The 23938-nt window shown below is 45.6% G+C and overlaps 1 protein-coding gene across 3 annotated transcripts in view; it reads right to left on the bottom strand.

Moving 5' to 3' along the window:
• Nucleotides 1-6458: 6458 nt before the first annotated feature.
• The window catches only part of LOC128322072 (START domain-containing protein 10-like), a 29530-nt gene continuing 12050 nt past the window's right edge, over nt 6459-23938 (bottom strand). The window contains exons 2-6 of one of the 3 annotated variants that reach the window (XM_053242786.1): nt 14803-14950; nt 11809-11912; nt 11048-11165; nt 10261-10313; nt 6459-7297 (exon numbers count right to left, since the gene is read on the bottom strand). In XM_053242786.1, the coding sequence (XP_053098761.1) occupies nt 7085-7297; nt 10261-10313; nt 11048-11165; nt 11809-11912; nt 14803-14950 (636 nt within the window). In that variant the 3' untranslated portion in view covers nt 6459-7084. Of the gene's footprint in view, nt 7311-10260; nt 10314-11047; nt 11166-11808; nt 11913-14802; nt 14951-23938 lie in introns of all 3 variants that reach the window. The other 2 variants (XM_053242784.1, XM_053242785.1) reach the window with 2 other exon arrangements.

Here is a 23938-nt window from a genome sequence, read left to right as displayed (position 1 = left end):
CAACAATATGATGCTTTAGAGGGAGTTGGGCCCCTTAGAATTAGGTGGTGTGGATGAATTAGTGAACTGGTAAGCGATTGGTTGAACTCGGAAGAGGGGTCCTCACTGCGCTTAGCAATGGTGATTGGTGAAGCTAGTTCTATCTTGGGTCTCTATGAAACCCTGATTTAAAAGTTGCAGGCATTCGTTATGAGGAGTACATCTAAGTTGCCACAGAACAGATTCAGATCTAAAGGTTGGTTTGACTATGAATGTTGCACAGCAAAAAGGGAGTTAATTGACATTTTTATTCAACATAGGAGGGATCCTTCTCCTGACTCTAACCAGATTTTAAAGGATGCAAAAAGACAGTATAAATCACTGCTGGGCAAGGAAAAAAAAGACAAGTTTTGGAGCAATCCTGGCAACAGCTGATAGGGGCGGCCAGACTTAAAAACTCTTCTTTATTCTTGCAATTTCCGCCCCAGCCCAATATTGGGCTGGAAACATCAGAAAGATCTAGGGATTGTGTTAGACCAGGCCTGCTCAGCTCAAATACCTCAATGGGCGGGAACCAACCATGACCTGGTGTGGGGGGGTCTAGGTCAATTTTTACCACATTAGATTTTTTTTAAAAAAGAAGCAATTTCAGCCCTTTAAAAAAGAAAGACCTATTTAAAAACACCTATTTAAAAAGAAAAAGATGGGTGGGTGGCGGGGGACAGGGATCCAAACTAGTTCTCTCACTTCCCTGCTGCTATTCATCATCATCTCTAGCTCCCACTAGATGTTAACTCACTTTTTAGAAGAGGAAATAACCTCACTGGGCAAGTCTGGGTCAGTAACATTTCTCCATGTACATCACCCTTGTGGGGAGGTAGTTCCTCCTACCACCCCATAACAACCCAACCCCCCACTCCCCCGCCTTCCTACCTCCCCACATTCAGCAAACACCCCCCGCCCCCATCCTTTTGCCTGAAAGCAGCAGCAGAAAACACAAGAGTCCACTGTCCCAGCTGTGTGCGTGCACTGTAATTAATTTTCAGCAGGAGATCACAGAAGGATTCACACATGTACTCCTGAGCCAGCTGAGCCGCACGCCTTGCCAGCTAATCTGAGGCAGAGGGGGAGGGAGGACATGGGAGAAGGAGAGAGCTTGATTGGTGCCTGGCACTGGCTGCCCTTGTTGTGGGAGGGTCTGAGCAGGAGGCGAATGTGAAAGGAGAAGGAGGCAGGGGATGAGAAGGTGATCCCAAAATGCTCAATGTCCTCCCCTATGCATGCAGATTAATTGCCTTGTACGCTTGCAGCCTTTAAGTTCACAAACTGGTGGGGGGGCAAGCATCATTCACTGCCCACTCATTCCCTGGCCGAGAGGCTCAGCGTGTTCCCAGCAGGTGGGCTGCCTGGAGGGGGAAAAGCCCCAAAGGGGAGCTATTTGGGAGAAGAGTTGGAGGGGGTGGGCAGCAAGTAAATGCTCAATGGGGCTTGCTTCCTCCCCGGGCAGTGCTTTCCCCAGGCAGCTCCCAAGCCCTTGGGCTGCTGTTAGCCTCCCAAGCTCTCCATGGGGCTTGCTTTCCCCCCAATTTCTCTACTTAGCTGCTGAGTCCCCATGGCTGCTGCTGGGGCCGGGAGCTTCCTGGAATTTTAAAAAATTCTTTATTAAAACAAATTTACAATGCTAAACAATATTGAGCCAAACACAAACAGCAACACATAATACAGCAAACCACAATTCATCAGTCCTTCCACACTTTAATATTGTCTGTGGACAATATTAGAAAACAACCATAATTTCCCCAGTTAGGGTAAAGAATAAAATCTGACCAAATTACACACAAAGAATTATTTGCAGTGTGGTTTTCAAGGGAATTTCCTGGAAAAGAGGGCGTGTGCACACCATGAAAGAGATACAGGGCTTGTGCATGCTCTGAATGAGGACACACATGTACCCTGTATCTCCTTCAGGATGCATGCATGCCCTCATTTCCAGGAAGCTACCAGCCCCAGGGAAGGACTCAGCAGCTGACTAGAAAAGTGACAGTGTGTGTGGGGTGTGTGTGTGTGCGCGCGTGGGGGCATGAAGGGCTCAGAAGCAGCCAAGAGCTGCTGGGGAGAAGTGAGTGGGGGAAAGCCCCCCATGGAGGTCTTGAGAGACTACTGGCGGGCCAAGGGCTTGGGAGGCAAGCGGCAGGCCAAGAAAAAAGGCCTCACGGACTGGATGCAGCCCATGCCCTGTATGTTGTGCAAGCCTATGTTAGACCCAAATAGCATGGAACCCATATTACAAATGATGGAGCATTCATATGCTGATTGATGATTTCTTGGACATTTTTGGTGATACTCCTAGTACTGCTATACATTTTGAGGCAAATGCAATACCTTTACAACACAAAGTGAGGAATGTACCTATAGCATTGTACCTATCACTTAGAGAGGAACTCTTAAGACGACATAATGCTGATGTCATAGAATCTGTTGATTCATCAGAATGGGTCTCTCCCATTGTTCTTTTGTGGAAATCAAACGGTACATTTCAAATGTCCATAGATTTAAGAGGTGTAAACTCCAGCATGGCAGTGGATTGTCATCCATTACCCAATACCAATGAAATGCTTTTTACTCTGAAAGAGGCTTCAGTGTTCACAACTTTGGACTTGTTTTCGGCCTATCATCAGATTCCTCTGCTCAAATATTCTCACAAATACACAGACTTCATTACCCCAGAGGGTCTTTTTCAATACAAAAGACTGCCCTTTGGATTAGCCTCTGCAGCTTTGGTATTTCAGTGAGTGATGCATGCAATTTTTGGGTCTATGGATGGCATCACTTTCAGGATGACATTTTAGTGTATGGCAAAACAATTGATGAGCATGATGCTAAACTGACAGAAGTCTTAAGAAAACTATGACAATACAGATTTACTATCTCTGAAGAGAAATGTCAGTTTTGCACACACTCTGTGACGTACTTGGGACATATTTCAGAGTGGCATACATCCCAAAACAGACTTGGTGAAAGCTAATCGGGAAGCACCAGAGCCACAACAAGGATGCAAAGTTGCATCCATTGTGTCTTCTTTTTAAAATGAATGTAGCATTTAACTGGGATGCATCCTGCAAGGCTAGATTTCAGACAATCAAATCAGTCATTGTTGAAAGCCCTGTTCTCAATTCTTTTGACACCAATAGGCATCTTAACTATTGTAACCACTGATGCTTCTGAATATGGTTTGGGTGCTGTCTTGACCCAGCAAAAAGGGGATGGGGGAAGTTACAGTAGTTTTTGCTTCCAGAGTGCTTACTGCTTCAGAGAAGATGTATTCGGTCACTGAAAAAAGAAGTTCTAGCATGTTTCTGGGCAGTGAGGCACTTCAACACTTACTTGTGGGGCAGAAAATTCACTTTATGGTCAGATCATAAACTCTTATCTGCTTTATTTACTGCTCAAGGATCGAGTCAAGCAACCTGCAGAATAGCCAAATTGATCACCAGACTATTTCTAGGTGGAATATCTTCATGGTCTTTGGAATACAACTGCAGATTGTTTTTCTTGACATCCACTTCCAGGCCAAGAGGAAATCCTAGAAGATGAGGATGAAGTAGTAGTAATTGTGCAAATAGGTTTATCCACTCATGAAGTGATCACATCTTCTGAATGGAAAGTGGCCCTCGGTGCTGATCAAGTGCTTACTGAACTTAAATCTTACATAACTAAGGGATGGTCATGCAAAAATAAGGTACCTGAACATCTTCAACCATACCTGAACATAGCAATTGAGTTGTCTCTTCTCAATGAGATGGTGCTGAGGACTGATCGTTTGGTGGTGCCAACCTCCTTATAAGCAAAAGTGATCAAAATTGCCCAAGAAGGTCACCTGGGCATGAGCTTGACTAAAAGGCAAATCAGAGAAAGTTTTTGGTGGCCAGGTATGAACAAAGACATTGAAGTTGCAATCAGGCACTGTATGGCTTGTGCTGTATCTGACAACTCACAGAAGACAGATACCACCACTTGACTTCAGTAGAATATCCTAGTGGTCCTTGGGAAAAACTTGCTCTGTATATAATGGGTCCTTTTGAGAAACCAACCAACAAAACAAAGATTTCTTATAGTGATGGTGGATCCCAGGTGGCCAGAAGTTTCATTTGCTGAAAGCATTACTACAAACAAGGTGATCCAATTCATGGCTGCAGTTTATGCAAGAAAAGGTCTTCCTAAAGAACTAGTGACTGACAATGGGATACAGCTTACCTTATTTGAAATGGAACAATATTTGCATAACCATGGGATAAAACACAAGACTCTTTCCTTGTAGCATCCTCAAGGGAATGGCTTAGTGGAAAGAATGAACAGATTAATGAAAGAAAGTTTACAACTGGCTACTATGCCACAACAATCCTGCAAAGAGGCAATCTGTAAAACTCTATTTGCTTATCAAACTAATCCTCATTCCACTACGGGAAAATCACATTCTGAACCGCTGAGAAGATGCAAAGCTACCAAAGCTAACACCAAATTTACACAATGGCAACAACTGATAGTGCTTTCCATGCCATCTCACTGTAAGGATGCAGAGATTCATGATTGGGTAAGAGAGAAGCAACAAAAATACAAATTGTATGTGGATGAGAAACAAGGTGCAAAACAGCAAACAGCAAACATTTCAGGTGGGGGACTTGGTTTGAGTACAGCTGCCTTATAAAGTGAGAAAGGGATGCTCCAGATTTTTTGGACCAAAACAAATAATCGAAATCTGAGGAGGTTCTGTCATATTGGATGATGGAAAGAAATGGAATGGTTTTATACTTTCCAGCAAGCACACTATGAGAAAAGAGGGAAGGAAGTCTGGTCTTGAGACAATTTTGATCTTGCCTTGTTTTGACCTCACAGAGGAGGCTGATGAAAGTGATGGACCATTCTCTTTACCAGAATGAACATAACTAACAGCTCTTGTACCAGAGAACCCAAGAATTAGGAGAAGTGTGCATGGCAGGAGACCACCTAAAAGATTTCAGGATTTTGTCACTGAATTTTAAATTAATTCAATTATGGTTGTTATAAAGAGGGGGGATGTGTCATTTTCTATCCAGTATCTTTTATTTTTTTTGTTTAGAAGTTTGTCCCAGTTGGGGTCCTGTAGAAAGTGTGTGTGTGTGTGTGTGTGTGTGTGTGTGTGTGTGTGTCGGGGGTGGGGGGGATCAGAAAGAAAAAGGGAAGGAAAGGAGGAAGAGAAAATGGAGTTGTTTCTGAATAAACTCTTGGTTAATTCTATATAAGATTACTTTGTGTTTGTGAGGGAAGCAGCTATAAAACAAGGGTGAGAGCAAAGCCAACTGAACTGATAAAACAACCAGTCAACAAAACTGAAGACTGACTCCACCCTAAGGACCCAACATACACACATACAGTATGCCTTAGTCAAGAAGAAAGACAGTGCTTAGTTACACAGTACAATTCCAACAGGTAGACACCCAGATAATAAATGTTGCTGGATGTGTTAGAATTATATAGATTTTAGAAAAACTACAATCAGATCCCCAATGAGATAAAATAGTCTAAAGCTAGTTTGTTTTTTAAAGTCATTATGGTTGGTTGACCAGCATAGCATATTAAAGGAGTGAAGTGTGATTGTCTCTGTGTGTGTTTGTGTGTGGGGGATGTTTTTGTCTGTGAAGGTTTGGAGGGTGTTGCTCTCACACCTACTTCCCTATAAGTCTTTCACCCTGCTCTAGAATCTCACTGCAGTCTCAGCCTGCAACTCAGCTTCTTCTATTTTTCATTTGGCTGAGGTAGCTGACATTCAAAATGCAGAGTTGCCAACCCTGCTTTTTTGCCTCAGAAATTCCAGGGCCACTTCCTAACACTACAGGCAGCCCTGGTGTGTTGCCTGTTGGTCAGGTCGTTGTGCACTCAGAAGCACACGCACATTCTCAGTTCTTTATTGATTTCCTAATAATACAACAGCAGCAACACTCAGAGACCACATGCATACCACCTCCCCGATAGAGCAAAAAGGCAGGTTCACTCTAGAGAAGTTACTAAGGAAGTATTCTTGGTTCTGAGGTGCTTTCCCCTTACAATAGAGGATATGTCTACACTACACATTGCAATCATTTCCACATGGTTTTAACTGCCACTGACTGTTCCCAAGGAATCCTGGGGAGTCTGGTTTTATGAAAGATCATTAGAATACTCAAAAAAGAATTCTTAGCACTCAGTACTCAAAAAGAATTCACTCTCAGAACTAATCCCAGAATTCTTGGGGAACTCTAAGTAATCATTCTGGCAAGCTCAAAAGCTTCCTAATTCTTGTGGAAATTACAGATCAATCTCACTCATTTCAGCAAGCTCAGCAGTGTCAGATCTGCCATTTGCATGCGAAGATGACAGATCAATCTCACTCATTTCAGCCAAGTCAGGCATTCAGTGACCTGAGTTGACATCAAGGAGGAGTAGAGCTAAAGGCAATGAAGGGTGGGTCTAGGGTCCTGCTGATGGAAGAGGAGAAGCCTAAAGGCACAGAGTGGTCTGTGATCAATGCAACTGCACAACCAAATTTAAACTTGTGAGGAATAATCCAATAAATCGTACTGGTGAGGACAGATGCTCCTCCTAATCCTGTTGAACTGTCCAAAAGCTCTGAATGCAAAGCCTTGTGAGAGAGTTCCCCTAAGCTATTGCCACAACCTTGAGTGTTCTCTATAGTCTGTGCTGAAAGGATATCCCAACTAGTCAATCCTTTCCCATACATTTCCTGCTTTGTGAAATGCTAGGGAACAGGCATGACCACCAGAAAAGTATGAGTCCATGAATAATTGGGACTCTTTCCCATCTGTAAGCTAGGGCATAATTTATGGGGAGATAGACAAATAGGGAAGGAGACAAATTGGGCACATTTGCTCTCAAGATAGAGCTCCCAGATGAAAAATGCACAGCTTAGAAGCAATAATACCACCCTGGGTCAGTGGAGGGCAGGGAGCTCTGTGGCCAAGTTTGGAGAGAATTAATGTGAAGACTGCTGTATTCTGTAGGGATAGAAGGCTTGCATCGAGGACATAGGAAGGTGATGAGCTGCACATCCAGGTGTTGGTGGTGGCTAGTCTCAGGCCTCACCATCACTGATGCACATCTTGTCTTCGGTCAGGCCACTCTCATCAATATTTTCCAGTGAGTCAGCATGCTGCAAGGAGAGCTCCGCTAGGCTGATACTGGGCAGCGTGTTCTGTTCTGGGTACACCCAAGGCTTAAAATCAGGGTTATGCTTTCGTTTCCACTCTGGATACTTTAGCCCAGCCTTGTAGATCTTCTTCATTGCCTGAAAAGGGAAACTAGGTAGATTGATCTAAATCAGTATTCCTATTCAGACATTATGTTGTATCTGTGTGCAGGTTTCTGTACACATGTTTTTGTAATAACAACTGTACATAAGTTCTTATTAATTAATTAATTAATTAATTAATTAATTAATTATAAATAGTTTATTATTTTCAGTTAGCCCCTGCTAACTGGGCAAAGAGGCACCTTTTACTGTGGTGATTCTCTTTATTTAGCAGGGGGAGAGTAACTGGCCCTATCCACCCCCAGCACAGTACTTCCAGTGACTGTTGCTGGTGTGTGTCTTATGTTTCTTTTTAGAATGTGAGCCCTTTGGGGACAGGGAGCCATCTTATTTGTTTGTTATTTCTCTTTGTGGCCCTGAGCCATTTTTGGAAGGGCGGTATAGAAATTGAATTAATAATAATAATAATAATAATAATAATAATAATAATAATTCAGTTATTTTACAACTGAAGCTAGATACAAGGCACCCTTGACGGAAGTGTGCTCCCTGGGTTCAGGTCCCCTTGAGGAAGTGTGCAACTGTACGAGCTTTGAACATAACAAAGCTATTCCCATGATCAGTAGAAAGTGAGCTAAGGGAGCCAAGCCCGCTTTCTACTGATTGTGGGAACTACCGGGCTCACGGGCGAGCCTGGTCGTTCCAAGGCGGCTAGCCTGCCTAATTCCCCCTCCTTTTAAATGAGGTTAACAGAGTGAGCACTCCATTAACCTCGTTTGCTCTTGTGCTGCTGCAGCGCCCGGCAACACATTAGACCCCTGACTGGGAGCTTGCAACCAGACTCCTGGCCTTGGGGATCTCTCTAGAATGCCCCACATGTTCGTGCGGGGCATCCTGGAACTTCAGGGGGCGAGGCAGCCCCCGATCCCCACAACCCCCACCGGCTCCATGATGGAGCCAGCAGTCATGTGGGCGGCTGATCCTGCTACCCAGGGCTTGGAGTCTGCTCATGTGCAGGGAGAGTAGGCTAAGCCCACTCTCCCCACACAACTCCCCCTGGCACTTTGCACATGTCATGTGAAGTGCCTCAATGTGTGAATAACTAACTATATGTGCATAAAGATCTGTATATGAGTATAATGTGTGTATAACTAGTATTTTCCAAACATCCGATTTCTGAAAAAACCTATAGTTTTATACTGAAAATTGAAATACACTTTGACATGGGAAAACATGGGAAGCATGACCTAGAAGCCGCTAATGCATAGATATGACAGACAGCCTGTCTTGGAGAAAACGGATTATCTGGACCCATTTCAATCAGGTGTTGGGGCAAGCTATGGGGTTGAGACGGCTTTGGTCGGCCTATTGGATGATTTCCAATTAGGAATCAACAGGGTGAGTGTGACTCTGTTGATCATTTTGGATCTCTCAGCAGCTTACGATACCATCAACCATCGTATCCTTCTAGGGCACCTGAAGGGGTTGGGAGTGGGAGGCATGGCTTTGCAGTGGTTCTGTTCCAACCTCTTGGGTATGTTCCAGATGGTGTCATTTGGATACTGTTGCTCTTCAAAACAGGAGCTTCCACAAGGCTCCATACTGTCTCCAATGCTATTTAATATCTACATGAAACTACTGGGAGACATCATCAGGGGATTTGGTGCAGGGTATTATCATTATTGACACCTGAATCTATTTCTCCATGTCAGCTTTATCAGAAAATGGCCTAACGTCCTGGCAGAGCAAACAGGCTGCATCCAAGCAAGATGGAGGTACTCTTTGTAGGAGGTTGAGACTTAGGAAGTGGTTTAGATCTGCCGGTTCTGAATGGGGTTGCACTCCGCTGAAAAGAGTAGGAATGTAGTCTGGGAGTACTTCTGGACCCAAGTCTCTCCCTGATTTCTCAGGTTGAGGCAGTAGGCAGGAGTGCTTTCTATCAGCTTCGGCTGATTCACCTGCTACATCAATTTCTGGAGAAAAACAACCTTAAAACAGTGGTGCAAATGCTGGTAACATCCAGACTTGACTACTGCAATGCGCTCTATGTTGGGCTGCCTTTGAACATAGTTCGGAAATTGCAGTTAGTACAGAATGCAGAAGCCAGGTTGGTCTCTGGGGTTGCCTGAAGAGATCATATTACACCCATTTTAAAAGAACTACACTGCCTACCAATAAGTTTCTGGGTGAAATACAAAGTGCTGGTTATTACCTATAATGCCCTAAACAGCTTGGGCCTGAGGTATTGAAGAGAATATCTTCTTCTTTATCAACCTCACCACCTATTGAGATCATCTGAGGATGTCCAGTTGTGGCTGCTACTGGCTCAGTTGGTGGTGACTCAAAACCAGACCTTTTCTAGAGTTGCCCCAGGACTCTGGAACACGCTTCCTAATGAAATTAGAGTTTTAGAGTGTTTTTAAATAGGACCTGAAAACATACATGTTTAGCCAGGCTTCTAGTTTTTAGTTTTAAAGCTTTGGGTTTTAGAGTTTTTAATTTGTATTTTTAAATAGTTTAATCATATTCATGTTTTAATTGTTGTTTTTAGATTGTGAATCACCCAGAGACTTCTGTATAGGGCAGTATAGAAATGTACTAAATAATTAAATAAAAATAAAACTTCCTCTGAAAACAGGTAATTGTGGGACATCTCTGCACCAGATATGATTGCGTCATTCAATTACTCCTGATATTGCGCTCAGCAGAATTTCCTGCCCACAAAGGAAGAGGACATGTCTAGAGCCGCACAAGGACATGGAGTTGCTGGTGACACACTAACAGTTCTCTAATTTCACAAATTTCTTGGGAGTAAAAGGCCTAAGAGTTGAAGGGATGATCCTCACACAACTCCTCCATGTTCCAGCCTGGGACTTCTGACAGTCTCCTAATGTTGACAAACAAACCTGGGCCTAGTTAACCACATATTGCTAACCACATGTCCTACTGCCATAGCCCTCCTGCCACCACAATGGAGACCCATGCTACCTGCAACTTACCTTTGGTGCCACATACTGTGATGCTTTATTCACCACCCACTTTGGTAACGAACCTAAAATTAAACTAGATGTTACTAAGAGCCAGCTTGCATAGTCATCTCTCTAGCTTGCTAAATGCTGTGCTTTAACACAGATCCAATTCATTTCAAGGAGAATATCCTGGTCAGATCGCTCTCTCCCACTCTGTCACCCATAATGGTGCCCCAAATCCATCCGTTTGCTTCACCAGCCGTACAACCACTTCTGAGAGTTCACTTGCTACCCTTTGTACCTGTAGTTCTACTCAGCATCATACGCTTCTTCTGGCTGCCTTTCCCACTGACATATACTAGCTTAAATAACTGTAGATTTGACTTGCCCCACCAGCCCACTGTGATCATTCCTGTACAGCAATTATTGAGAAGGATGTTCCACCTGACTCTGTAATAAGGCTAAGATGACCTATCCTTAAGTGGGTGCAGAATTAGACAAATTGGGCAGACCTGGGTTCAAACCCCCACTCAGCCATGAAGATGGTTGGGTGATTCTGGGCTTGGGTCAGTCTCTATCCCTCAGGATACTCTACCTCACCAAGTTGTTGTAGGGAAGAATTGGGGTAGGGTGGAGAAAACCATCGTCACCCTGAGCAAGTGGAAAGACGAGTGGAATAAAAGTGTAAATTTAATAAATGAATCAGCATTGAACTGGCCACCCTCTGGGACAACATTTTCCCTCCTTCACCCTGTCACAGACAGTCAATCTTCTCCTTCACCCAACCCAACTGCAGTTTTAGCTGGGGGATGCTCACCTCGAGGGTCCACTTGGGTGAGGTAATAAAGGATGCAGCCACTATTGCCAGTTGCCTTGATCAGGTAACCTGTCTGCAGGGATACAGCCCTCACAAAGTCCTTCCGGGGTGGATACTTCTGCAGAGAGAAATCCCACAGTTTAAGACCTAGTTTGTACATTATGCCAGTGCCATCAAAGAAGGTTCTTACCCTTGTGGGCACTGATCCACATGGAGATCTCTTTGCGGGAGCAACTCAACATGCAGTGTGGGTTCAGAGGTTACCCCCTTCACCTTGCCAAGGCCCCCAGATGCATAACGGGAGAAGGGGAGAGAGGAAGAAGAAAGTGAAGAGTGAAGCAGAGAGGAGTGATGTGAGAAGCAACAACCCTGCAGTGGAGCAGTAGGAGGGTTGGAGGAGATTGAGACACGTCTGCAGCAGCAGCCTGAAACTATTCATTTGACTTGGAGCAAGACTTCCTCCAGAGTTAGGGCCTACTCATGAACCAGAAAAGAAGCAGGGTGAAGTAGGGGAGAGGAGAGGCTGAGGAAGAAAGTGTTCTGTGACTCTCCTCATATTGAGGAGAAGCAGAAATCACTTGACAATCATCACAACCTTCTGACCAAGGTCAAAGGAGTTTGAGCTTGCTCTATCTCCCTTGCTAGTAGCAAAGTAACCATCCAGGCCTTGATGCAGCATCCCTTTCCCCCAGCCTGAGCTAGGTAGCAGGACTGCCAGGCAGCAGGGGATCAGATGCTAGAACAGGGAGCATATGGCTCACCGGATGCTTGACACTGTAGTTGATGATCATGTAGTCATTGCCAAGGGGCAACCAGGAGCGCAAGGTAACAAAGTCTCTGTTCTTTAGAGGGCTTGGGCACCTCCCTATGAGAGAGAGGGGGAAAAAGAGAGAGAAAACCAATACTGTTAGTGAAAGCATCTTTTAAAATTCCAAGTGGAAATAATGAGTCAACCAATAGGAGAACCCTCATCCAGGACATTTCATGTGTGGTCAAAGCCATTTTTCAATAGATCAGCCATAGGAAAACCTTTTTAAGGTCTAGAGAATTGTGCAGGTATGGTGGTAGTGGGAGGGGGCACAGAACTGTGCAGTTCATCACCAATTAAATCACAAAAATGTCCTGCAAGTGCTAGTGTAATTTTCATGCAAACATATTCCATAGAGCGATAAACAGGTGGTGGGGGTGGGTGGCATTTTCTCATGTACAATATACTACAGTCTGGGCTCTGGAAAAATGTGGTGTCTCTGCAACAGGAACACAGCACTGAGGTAAGACACAGATTGTTAGAAACAATTACAAAAGAAATGCACAGGAAGGTGAAATAAGTTGGTTATACAGAAAGAAGAACTAGTGTAGTGCAGGGATTAAAAGCATGGGTTATGGGCTCGAAAGCCCAAATCTCATTTCCAACAAATTCGAACTTACTGAGTTGTTTTGAGCATGACACTTTCTCGCTACATCTGCCTGTCTCCCCCTTTATCTGTCATGGAGATAATAATATTAACCTACCTTACAGGGCTGTAAGGAAAGGACAACCAATATAGTATACATGAAGTGCTTTGAGCCTTTTTGGGATAGTGATACATAAATGCCAGGAGTTGAATAAACATTAGCATAGTGTGTAAAATTCTGGCTCCACCATCTTCCTATGGAAGCTCAACACTTCTTCAAGCTGAGTACCAAAGTTTTCACCATTGGAACTAGATCAGCTATTGCTTCCATAACATATACCTACTGCTTGTTTAAAATAGCACACATTACTTTTTCTTAAAGTAATGCCATATTAGCACTGAGAATAATGTTTGTTCAGTTAATACTTATTTACATTTTTAAATATATAGTCCATGTACAGAACAAGGCTTTCTGCTTGGAAAACACGGGTTACAGATTTTCAGGAGGCTTTACACACATGGCTTTTAATTCAAATCCACTCTGGATTGGAGTGTGCCAGTCCATGTATTAGTTGTATTTACCCCGACGTCTCTGTGGGCTATCATGGACCAGTACAGACATGACTATATTTTCCCCCAAATCAAGGCTGGGCATTCTGGCTTAGCCTGAAGTACGTCTGGCTTTAAAAAATCCTATATTTCCAGCGACTTTTGAAGAAAACCTGATGTTTTCCTTCGATGTGTGGACGGGCCATTGCTGGCAATTTGGCTTACTCGCACTTTGGTGTTGTTTTTAAATGTCTGCTGGGTGGATTTCTGTAAATCCACCCAGGTGTCAGCAAAGGAGAGTTTGCCAGCTCAGTCTGGTGTGTTCTTTGAGTGATTTGCAATTGCAAGTGCTGGGGGCAGGTGGGGGAGGGGTTGTGGCAGGTTGATGCAATTCTGAGGGAGGGAGAAATTCCTGAGTTAAATGCAAGCACAAGCAAAATGTGTGTCTTCCTATGCTTGAAAGTTTGGTCACCATAGCAACACAGCTCACATATGCAGATGTTTGGATATGCAGATATTTGGAAGTTTAACAATGGAGACTGCAGGTTGGGGTTAAGTTCTGTTGCTTTGACTTGTCACTTTTTCAGATATCCGGCTGGCTGTCAAACTAAAAAAAAGTAATACTGAAGGGAGGTGTCTCACTCCTCCTCCTGGGATATGATTGGTTGGAGGAAAAGATTTGAAACAAACAGTGGGAACTCACATAGGAGAAAGAACACAGGGAATGCAGGAGGAGCTGACAGCTATGTGGACTGTCAATTTAATCCCCCCAAGTAAATGTCTTGCTCATTTGCTGCGAAGCAGATTCGCTCTTCAGATACCCTGAGGCATAAAGCCATGTGTGAAAAACCTCCTGGGGATGCAAAATGCACAAGGTCCAGGATTTTAATTACTATGGCTGAGGAACCCTTTAGACTCCCCAAGAAACACCTAATACAACAGCCTCTCTCAATTAGGGATATGCGAGCTGGCTGCTTGGACAGCTCGGTTCAAATCCAGACAGGATTTTAACTGCCCTGGCTCGGTCCGGTCTCAGGCTCAGCCAAACCAGGTCTGGTCCAGTTTGGCCATTGAGCCAGGCTCAGCCAGCTCACGGACTGGCTCAGGAGTAATAGCTGTCAAAGGGAATCCAGCTAGGATTCCCCTTTACAAGGAAAGAGGGATTCCTTAGCTTAATGTGTGAGGTGTGTGTGTGTGAAAAGAGAATCTTTACTGTTAGTTTCCCACCAGTGGGGATGGTGGAGGTGGCAGCAGTGACATCGGTGGTTGGGGCTCTTCCAACCTCGCCCCCCACTGGCCTCCCAAATGACCATATGATGGCACATGCCAAGGCCATTAGAGCGGCCTGTGCGCAAAGGCGCAAACTGGGCTGCAGCTAGACCAGCCTGTTATTTCGGTGGCTAGCAGGGGGACTGGAGGAGCCCCCCCCACCTCTGATGTTGCCACCTCTGCTGTCCCGGCTGGCAGGAAACTAGCAGTAAAGATTCTCTTTTCACCACCACCCCATTAGGCTAGGGAATCCCCCTTTACTTGTAAAGAAGAATCCTATCCAGATTCCCCTTTACAAGTATTAGCCCCAAGCCAGCCTGTGAGCCGGTTCTTAGAGCCAGGGGGTGGTCCAGTTCGAACTTGGGCCACCCAAACCGGTTCCGGCTCAATGTCAAGCCCATCTTGAAGTGAGCCAGCTTGCATATTCCTACTCTCAATACATATGAAGATAATGCCAAAGAAGCATGGAAGATACTTTCTACTGAGAAGACAGATAAATGGCAAGGAATTCTCTGACAGTCAGCTGCAAGAAGCAATGCTCACAGGAGTAATATCCCACATCTGCGTTGACAGTCAGGCGCCCAATGTCATAGGTCTCTATCATATTGGAGTCCCATTTCTTGCGGTAGTGGGTGTCATGTAGCACATCATAGAGGGTCTCTGGAGGCACATCCCTGCAGGCGATCTGCATCTGTGAGGCAGGGGAATCAATGTAGTCATGCACTGAAGAACAGCTAGGAAACACAAAAGCTATGCCATCAGACACTGAGGCAAAATATTTTACAAGGCAATGGCGCTTAGGATGGGCAGGAGAGATGGAAACTGATGTAAACAAGCTAAAAGCCTTTCCTCTAAAATGTTGTCTTTCTGTGGTCAAGGAGGGGTTTTCTTTTTACATTCATGGGGGTAGTATTTAATATGTGTTTCCCAACCTACAGTCTGATGTGGTACAATCCCACAAGAACTGCACTTTGCGATTCTGCTGATTCAATAGCTCTTGTTATCAAGGCTACCTTCTAGAAAAAGAACTTCCATCGAAGGAGCAAGTCAGCTGTCCTGACACAGACTATAAGGCAATACACACAAGCAGCCCTACCCAGAGGCAGATCCCAGTGCTGCCTCCCCTGCAAGCCCGGGTTTTGTACCTGGGTTAAAGGGCACGAGCGTTAAAGGGCACGAGCGTTCCCTTTGCCCCAAGTCCATGGTTGTGTGTATGCTTGATTTGCATGCAGCCCAAGCATACACAGAGTCAGGCACCTAGAACACCCGACTCCCAGAGGAATCCCTGAATGCACCATGCTCACTGCATGGTGCATTCAGGGATTCCTCTGGGATTCCTCTGCATGGTGCACTGTGGGGTTCCTGGAGGCCAGGAAGAGTCCTGGTCTCCAGAAATCCACGCTGCTCCACGCAGCGTGGATGGTGTGGGCGTGTGGTGGCGTGCTGAAGAGGACAGGGATAATCTCGGGAGAAGGTCGGTCCCCCTGCCCACCTGTTCATAAGAATCTTATCTACTCCACTTCTGAATTTGGTTTTGGAGGGAGAAGTGCTTCTGAGGAAGGTGGAAGATCAACTTTCTGTGTGATTTTTAAAATATGCTGATTGACATGAGGAAAAATACTCAGAGTAGTCCAATTTAAATCCAAAGGGAAAGTTAGGGAATCCTAACTTGTCCTTTTAATTCCAATGGGACTACTTTGAGCAATTTCCCTGCCACTGTTTCTTTATATTAGAAAGAGTTAAAGGTCTAAAAGTGGCCCATTATTAATATCTTTAGATATTTGTTCTCTCTCAGTGGTGGCCTGTCCTTTTTTTCCAGTAAGGTGCAGTGGTGGATTAACCTTTTTGCCACTGATAGGCAACAAGGATTTGCCGCCCCTCTTTGCCCAACTCCCTACATGAAAAAATGTTTTAGTATATAGCATCCAGTGTATTACATCATGCATGCCATTGCCAAAATGAAATGCAGGGCCAGCCCAGCGTAGTGCTGCCTCGGCCTCCTCCTCCCCCAACCCTGGTAGAACAGGCCGGGGCAGCAGGCGGGAGTGGCTCAGGCCAGGGCTCCAGCTGGCTGCCTGGCTTGTCCATCATCTTCCCTACCTGGCTGTCTTTCCCTCTTTGCCTCGCTTCACCTCGCCCTCGCACCTGCTCCCCACACTCTCTGGTCCCCCCTCAGTGATAGCGCAGTGACAGCATGCCAGAGCCCAGAGAGGAAGAAGCCTGCCAAAACGCCTACCCTCCCTCCATGCCACCACCTCCTAATGGACCCCCATGCACTTCCCACACTGGGAGGTCCTGGCCGCCACTGTTCCTCCTTCTTGCCAGCACCAGCTGCTAGAAGATGCAAGGGGAGACAGAGGGCCCTGAGAGTAGCTGTGGAGAGTAGATATTGCACCATTCCATAGCTGAGGGCTGGGGCCGGCTAGGAGGAGGAGGTGCGGAGGGAGGGCAGGCGTTTCTTCTGGCTTCTCCAGCACACTGCTGCCGCTGAGGGAAGACCAGAAATTACTGGGAGCAGGAGCTGGAAGGAAGCCTGCTGATGGGAGAGCACAGCCCTTTCCAGACCTGCTGCCCCATGCTGGCCCTGCCTTATTTGCAGGCTGCAGCTGCTCAGTGGCGCCCCCCATTGATCTTCTTCCTTCTTCTGGTGCGTGGGCCACCCACAACAGCCAATCTACTTGGTGTTGGGCCATTCACCTCGCTTCTCCCTATCTTTCCGCTTCAATGTGGCAGCCCTCAGACTCTGCTCAGGAAGGGAAGGATCCCTTTGCATTCTGTCCTGCTGCCTGCCTCACAGTCACAGTGGCAATACAAGATACATATTGTCTCAGAGACGGAGTCAGACCGATTTGCCTCGCCTCCAAATTTGCCACTGCTTGTGCACATCAGCCAGCTGAGCTGTGCGGGCGGAGCATGTGGTGGGACAGGGGGCATGCAGTGTGTCAGGTGGTGATGCTAGGAAGCTCTGCCAATTTTTAAAGTCATTCACCACTCGCCCCACTGCCACAATAATGTTAGACAGACTTGTTATAATTCAGACACAATTAAAAAAAATAAAGTTAGGCATACTTAAGCCCAATGATTTCAATGAGTGTTAACCCAAACATCACAAGCAAAATGCATGTGGCAGTTGTCCAACAATCCATTGGAACTTTAAGAGTTGCTTTATGATGCAGACTGAAGAGTGATTTAGACAGATGGGAGAGATGCAGAGTCCCTTCTAAACAGCAATTTGAACCAACTTCAGTGCTGATGTCAACAGAAGATGTTGCTGCCTGTATACATGATGCACATAGAAATCTGAAGCTTCCTTCCACAAACGTCCCTCAAATCCACACTAAAAGTGGGGAAACACTTCCTCTCCAGGCTGAGTGTAGGAGGACAGCATGGTGCACACATTAGCTTGATCCCTGTATACACTTTCAGCAGGTTTCCGCAGGCAGCGTGGATAGGCTGATTACCCTTCTGAGAGGAAGGAGTGGGGAGAGTATTTTCCACCTCTTCTTCCAGTTGGTGGAAGTGTGCTCCAGTCTATCCTTTCCCTCGCTATTCCTGTTTTGTGAAGCGCTTCACTACCTAGTCACGTTCTTCATATAATGAAGCACTCAGACAGTACACAGCAGCCTTTGCTGGCATGTGATCACTTCAGCGCTCCAGATGGAATAAAATAAAAATTTAAAAATTGTGAGTGGAAATGAGGATGCGGACTGAAATGTGAGCCCCACAAGGAAGAGCACAGTCAGATGTTAAAACAATAAAACCTTTATTTCTGCAATTAACTGTGATTACAATCAATATTATGCTCTTTGCCCACAGTGTGCATGCAACTGTTGCCCGGCAGCAACAATGGGCAGCCACGGTGAATGGAGAGGAAAGTGGGGTGGTACTCTGCTGCACAGAGTGGGAGCATAAAACCAGCATTTTAAAATGCAGGTGCATCCACAGGAAACTGCACAAGCAGCAGTAGGAAAACCTTGAGTGTTTACACACCCCACAGTCACTCTGGATAAAATTCAGTGTGGAAACTCACTGATGCAACTGCAGCAAACCCTTTCTTTTAGACAGGCTTTCTGGCTGAAGAGCTTCACCTTTCTTCCCTCACACTCTTTTGCCACTCCAGATGGCCCTTTAGCCTTTGCCTTTACGGGTTTTTAAATGCAAGCATATTTAAGACGATGCAGGGGGGAAGCCACTTGGGGAGGCAATTTAGAGCATTGCCAAGGTTGTTTATCTCTCCCCTGCCCACCACATGTCTGCTTCCAGTTGTTGAAGGGAGTAGGAGACCTTCCTAGAGAGGAGTGGGAAGATGAGACATATTCACTGATTAGAGGCTGGTTGTTCGAGGCAGTATATACATGTAATAAATAACTCAGCACACTCTGAGTTTGGAGGCAAAGAATAGATGGGCAGGGCAACCAAATGGCAGCTGGAGAGGGACAGAACTGGTCAAGGGTTTTTTTTTAAGAAGGAAGGAATGAAAAAAACAGAGCTGTGTTGGCAGCAGAAAAGGAGTCAGAGAAGAGAGTTAGGTGATTATGTAGTAGAGAGAAGGGATAGTAGTGAGGGAAAATGCAATCAGAACAGGATCAAGGGGGCACAAGAAGTTGTCACACAAGAACAACAGCATAGTAGTCAACTCAACAAGTGAGATGCAGGAAAAGACTGAGGGAAGTGAAGGGGGAGACAATGGCCTCATTTGCACATAACATGAAACTGCAGTTAAATGGGGCAGAGGTTAGAATTCAAGAACGGCCAAATGTGTGCAACCACGATTTCACAGCAAAAGCGGCCTGAGGTTCGCCTAGCCAAACTCCAGTTTGAACCTTTGGTTTGTAGTGAGTTTTTTCACTGTAGCCGGAGATTTTTCAGCGACAGCTTTACATCCAAATGCGGACGTTGCCATAGCTGTGGTTTTGTGCAGTTTCTGGAACCATAACCATAGAGAGGGCAGCACAGACCCACCCAGAATCATGCCCACCCCATGTCCGCAGAGCTTCTCGTTGGCCACGTCTCTGAGCACTTGCCCCGCTCAATCTCCATCCCAAGCTTGTCAGCCTGTCAAACGGCAAAGTCACAAAGGCTCATGCCCTCTTCTCACTCTGTCCCTCTTCCCCGGCAATCAGGAGAGAAAGGAGACAGGATGGCAAGAAGTTCGCCACATGCCTTGATCTCCAAAAATGAAGCAATAAAGATGTATGTTCACAAGCACATCAATTCGAGGTGGCAACATAAGCAGGGCAATCCCATTTGAGCACTGGGACGGCAACATATGGCAGGGCAGCAATACCCGGGGTTGGGTTTAAGGGGCAGCCACAACCAGGATTTTTTAAAATAGCTCTGTTCTATTTTCTGCACAGTGATGTTGGGGAAGGGGAGCCCAGCCCCTTCCCCTTGGAGGAACATGTGTGGCCCCTAGGCTTGAGAACATAAGAAGAGCCCTGCTGGATCACCTAGTCCAGCATCCTGTTTCACACAGTGGTCCACCAGATGCCTCCTGAGAGCCCACAGGCATGAGGTATGTGCATGACCTCTCTCCTGCTGTTGCTCCCCTGCAACTGGTATTGAGAGGCATCGTTCCTCTGAGGCTGGAGATGGCCCACAGCCACCAGACTAGTAGCCATTGATAGACCTGTCAACCATGAATCTGCCTAAGCCCCTTTTAAAGCCATCCAAGCTGGTGGCCATCACCACATCTCATGGCAAAGAATTCCATAGATTAATTATGCGCTGTGTGAAAAAGTACTTCCCCTTGTCGGTCCTAAATTTCCCGACCTTCGGTTTCATGGGGTGACACCAGATGCTGTAGCCTGGCCTTACTCGTGAGAAGGGCCAGGCAGTAGGATCAGCATTGCCCCAGTAAAAGTAGTGATTCCTCATCTATGATGATGATGGATGATGTGCCTGAGTGGACCTCTTACTCATGAGAATGTAAGGCCATGGGGATGCCCCTTCACATCTCATGAGAAGAACCGTCTGTGAGGACAGGGATGTCGGGATGAATTGCTGATAACGTGCAACTCATGAGATTGTCAGGCCATGGAGACATGCATGAGGGCCGGACAGCAGATGCCACCCAGCCTGATTGCTCTATACAATTAAGACGTGGGGCTGGATACCCTGGCAACAGCTCTCCCTGTCTTTGCAACTGCTGTGAAGAAGCTGTCAAAGCATGCCCATCCAGCCTGTCCACCCAGCCTGTCCACCCATTTGAACATGTCAATCTTTATTTTTGCCCATGACAGTGACCCCACTGTCCTGGGGTCTCTCCCCTCTCCCGCAATTCCCCGCAGCAGCAGATCTGAGTGCAGCAGTGTCTGAGCCCAGTAGATTTGAATGAGGGTAAAGATCTGTCCCCAGTACTGGTGTTTCCCCAGTTGCCCACCTGGCTACACTCGGACACATGGAGTGTCAAAATCTCCTTTGGGTGTATGAAAGGCTTCCCTGGTGAGGAGGGGGTAGCTGTGCAAAAGTTCTATCATTAGCCAGAGAGAATGGGAGTCCCACACAAGTGCCCCCCCACATAGCTCCACTCATGAACACACATTCCGATGGAAGACCAGGTTAGTGAGCCTACGGTCCTCCCCAGTAGACTGAGCCTCTCATGAGAGTGCTAGTCCCCTGGTGGCAAGCCACCATGGGGGCAGGAGTATGGTTTGGTCTCCATGGATGACTTTGCCAGGGTGAGCTATAGTAAGAGCATCCTTGGTCACAGTGGGCCAGACCCCAGGATCCTTTGCCCTCATTCATATATATATATATATATATATATATATATATATATATATATATATATATACATACCCTCCTAGGAAGTCGTCATGTTCGCTTCCCTTTTCTGAGTAACAGAAAAATAGGGCCCCCCAAGATCCACCCTGCCAGAAATTGTGTTTGCATGAAACAGTTTTGTTTCTGTTGGAGATAGAGTTCCAGTGCATTGACGTTTTCCACCAACTATCCTAATGACCACTAGGGGCATTGAGAGTAGAGGTAGCTAGTGAGTAGGGGTGCAGGAATAAATTTTTTAAATTCAATTTGTACCTGAATTGAATCAACCCTGATTTGTTTTGGGTCCAGAAGTTTGCGCACCTTTAAGCTTCCCCCCATAGAGAATAATGGGGAATTTCAGCAGCCCCATAACTCCACTTGGATGGCCCAGAGTAGTGGCCCAGAGCTTTGGCCCACTCCACAGGGTGGTCCAAAGCGGGCTGTGGTATAGTGCACATAGGGTGCCAACCACCTGCAAAATGACAAGCCCATGGGGCACAGGGTTTTGTTTTTGTTTTTAATGTCTGAGGTGTTCTGAGAGTTGATTCTCTGGTAGGCAATGAGAGTGGATTCATTACCACCCAACCTACTTTGGCCACAAAATGGAGGTAAGAATTTCCAAATTTTCCGGGTCCGAATCTGGGGTGATTTGTTTTGTACTTGAATCTGGGCAATTGATCACAGGGGTGATTTGTTCTGTCTACAAATCACCTGAATCAGCCAGATTTGCACATCCCTACTAGTGAGGGTCTCCTTACCTGTCCCTGCTTTACCTCTACTTTATGACCCCTGCCGTGACTCTTCAGGCATTTCCTGTGATGAGTCAGAATCCCTTCCTTTCCTCTTGGAGAGCAGATGGAAACATATCTCTCTCTGCCTACATATTCATTATGTAGTCTATAGATAGAGTGAGGTCCTTCCTATCCAAAGTGTACTTCACCAATAAATCTACTTAGTATTTTGATTCTACAGGTGAAACTCGGAAAATTAGAATATCGTGCAAAAGGCCATTAATTTCAGTAATGCAAATTAAAAGGTGAAACTGATATATGAGACAGACGCATTACATGCAAAGCGAGATAAGTCAAGCCTTAATTTGTTATAATTGTGATGATCACGGCGTACAGCTCATGAAAACCCCAAATCCACAATCCCAGAAAATTAGAATATTACATGGAACCAAGAAGACAAGGATTGTAGAATAGAACAATATCGGACCTCTGGAAAGTATAAGCATGCATATGTATTCAGTACTTGGTTTGGGCCCCTTCTGCAGCAATTACTGCCTCAATGCGGTGTGGCATGGATGCTATCAGCCTGTGGCACTCATGAGGTGTTATGGAAGACCAGGATGCTTCATTAGCGGCCTTCAGCAATTCTGCATTGTTTGGTCTCATGTCTCTCATCCTTCTCTTGGCAATGCCCCATAGATTCTCTATGGGGTCAGGTCAGGCGAGTTTGCTGGCCAATCAAGCACAGTACACTGTATACTTTTCGGAGGTCCGATACAAGAATCTCCACGTGTCTTCTCTAAATAGCTGCAACAACTAAATGCTGCATCCTACTCTGTAACTGGAGTGGGTAGCTTTCTTAGTGCTCTACTAATTTATTACAAAACCCATCACGGGTAAATTATACCCTCCAACAGTTTCAGTAAAGAAAACTAAACTAATGACAACAGGCCTCAGAAATGATGATGAATATATTGAAGTTGTGGATAGCTTCTGCATTTTAGGATCAACCATCAACAGTAAAGGATCCAGCAGTCAAGAAATACACTGCAGACTAGCACTTGTTAGGTTTGCAATGAAGGCCTTGGAAAGGATATTTAGATGCCATGATGTGTCTATACCTACAAAGATTAGAATAGTTCAGACAATGGGTTTTTTTTGTGACTATGCATACGAAAGCTGGACTTTGAAGAAGCAAGACAGAAAAAGTATTGACGCTTTTGAACTTTGGTGCTGGAGAAGACTTTTGAGGATACCATGGACAGCCAGGAAAACAAATACATGGATCCTAGAACAAATCAATCCAGAATTTTCACTTGAGGCACAAATGACCAGGCTCAAATGATCATATTTTGGACACATTATGCGAAAACCCAGGTTCCTTGAGAAGTTCATAATGCTGGGAAAAGTTAAAGTAAAGAGAAGAAGAGGACGACTAGCAGCAAGGTGGATGGACTCAATTACGACAACAATAAATGCACCACTGAGAGACCCAAAAGGCCAAGTTGAAGACAGATTATTCTGGAGAAAATTTATCTATGTGGTCACTAAGAGTTGACACTGACTTGACAGCACTTAATCAATCAATCAATCAATCTATTGATCAAACAACAGTTTCAGCGCTCTTATAAAGGCAGCAGTGCAACTGCATTTGTTGTCAGAAGAAGGACTTGAATGGCATGGCATTTAAAGGGATTTAAATACCCTTTCCCTGCCGAGGGCGGGTGGACCATTCTGAAAAGGCACAATCACACTTGGCACACCTCCTTGAAGATCGTGGCCAATGGCTGCCACCCTGGAGACGTGCTGACACCTTGCTCACAGTCTGGTGTAGGGCTCCATGAGCTCTATGGAGCTTGCTGGGATGTGGCCCTGGCGGGCCAGGAAGAGAGAGGGGCTCCTTTGCCCTGATGTGATTTGTGGTCTGAAAAATTAACCATGGATTCGGCAACCTCTGGTTTCAAGTTACATGAGAATGTGGCCAATACTGGAATAGGGGAGGGAGAGTCCTAATGTGGATCAGGCAGGTTGCTAGCAAAGAAGATGGCAAAGAATGAGGAGAGAACATAGGCGTAACTATAGGGGGGGCAGGGGGGGCACATGCCCCGGGCGCCACTTGGCAGGGGGCGCCAAAAAGTGCCCCCGTTGATTTGCCAGAAAAAAAAATTTTCTTAAATTTTTTT

The sequence above is a fragment of the Hemicordylus capensis genome, chromosome 4 (genome assembly GCF_027244095.1).
Source record: "Hemicordylus capensis ecotype Gifberg chromosome 4, rHemCap1.1.pri, whole genome shotgun sequence".
NCBI classification, from domain to species: domain Eukaryota; kingdom Metazoa; phylum Chordata; class Lepidosauria; order Squamata; family Cordylidae; genus Hemicordylus; species Hemicordylus capensis.
The sequence above is the reverse complement of the archived record's forward strand: the minus strand, read 5'-3'. Positions and strand labels throughout refer to the sequence as shown.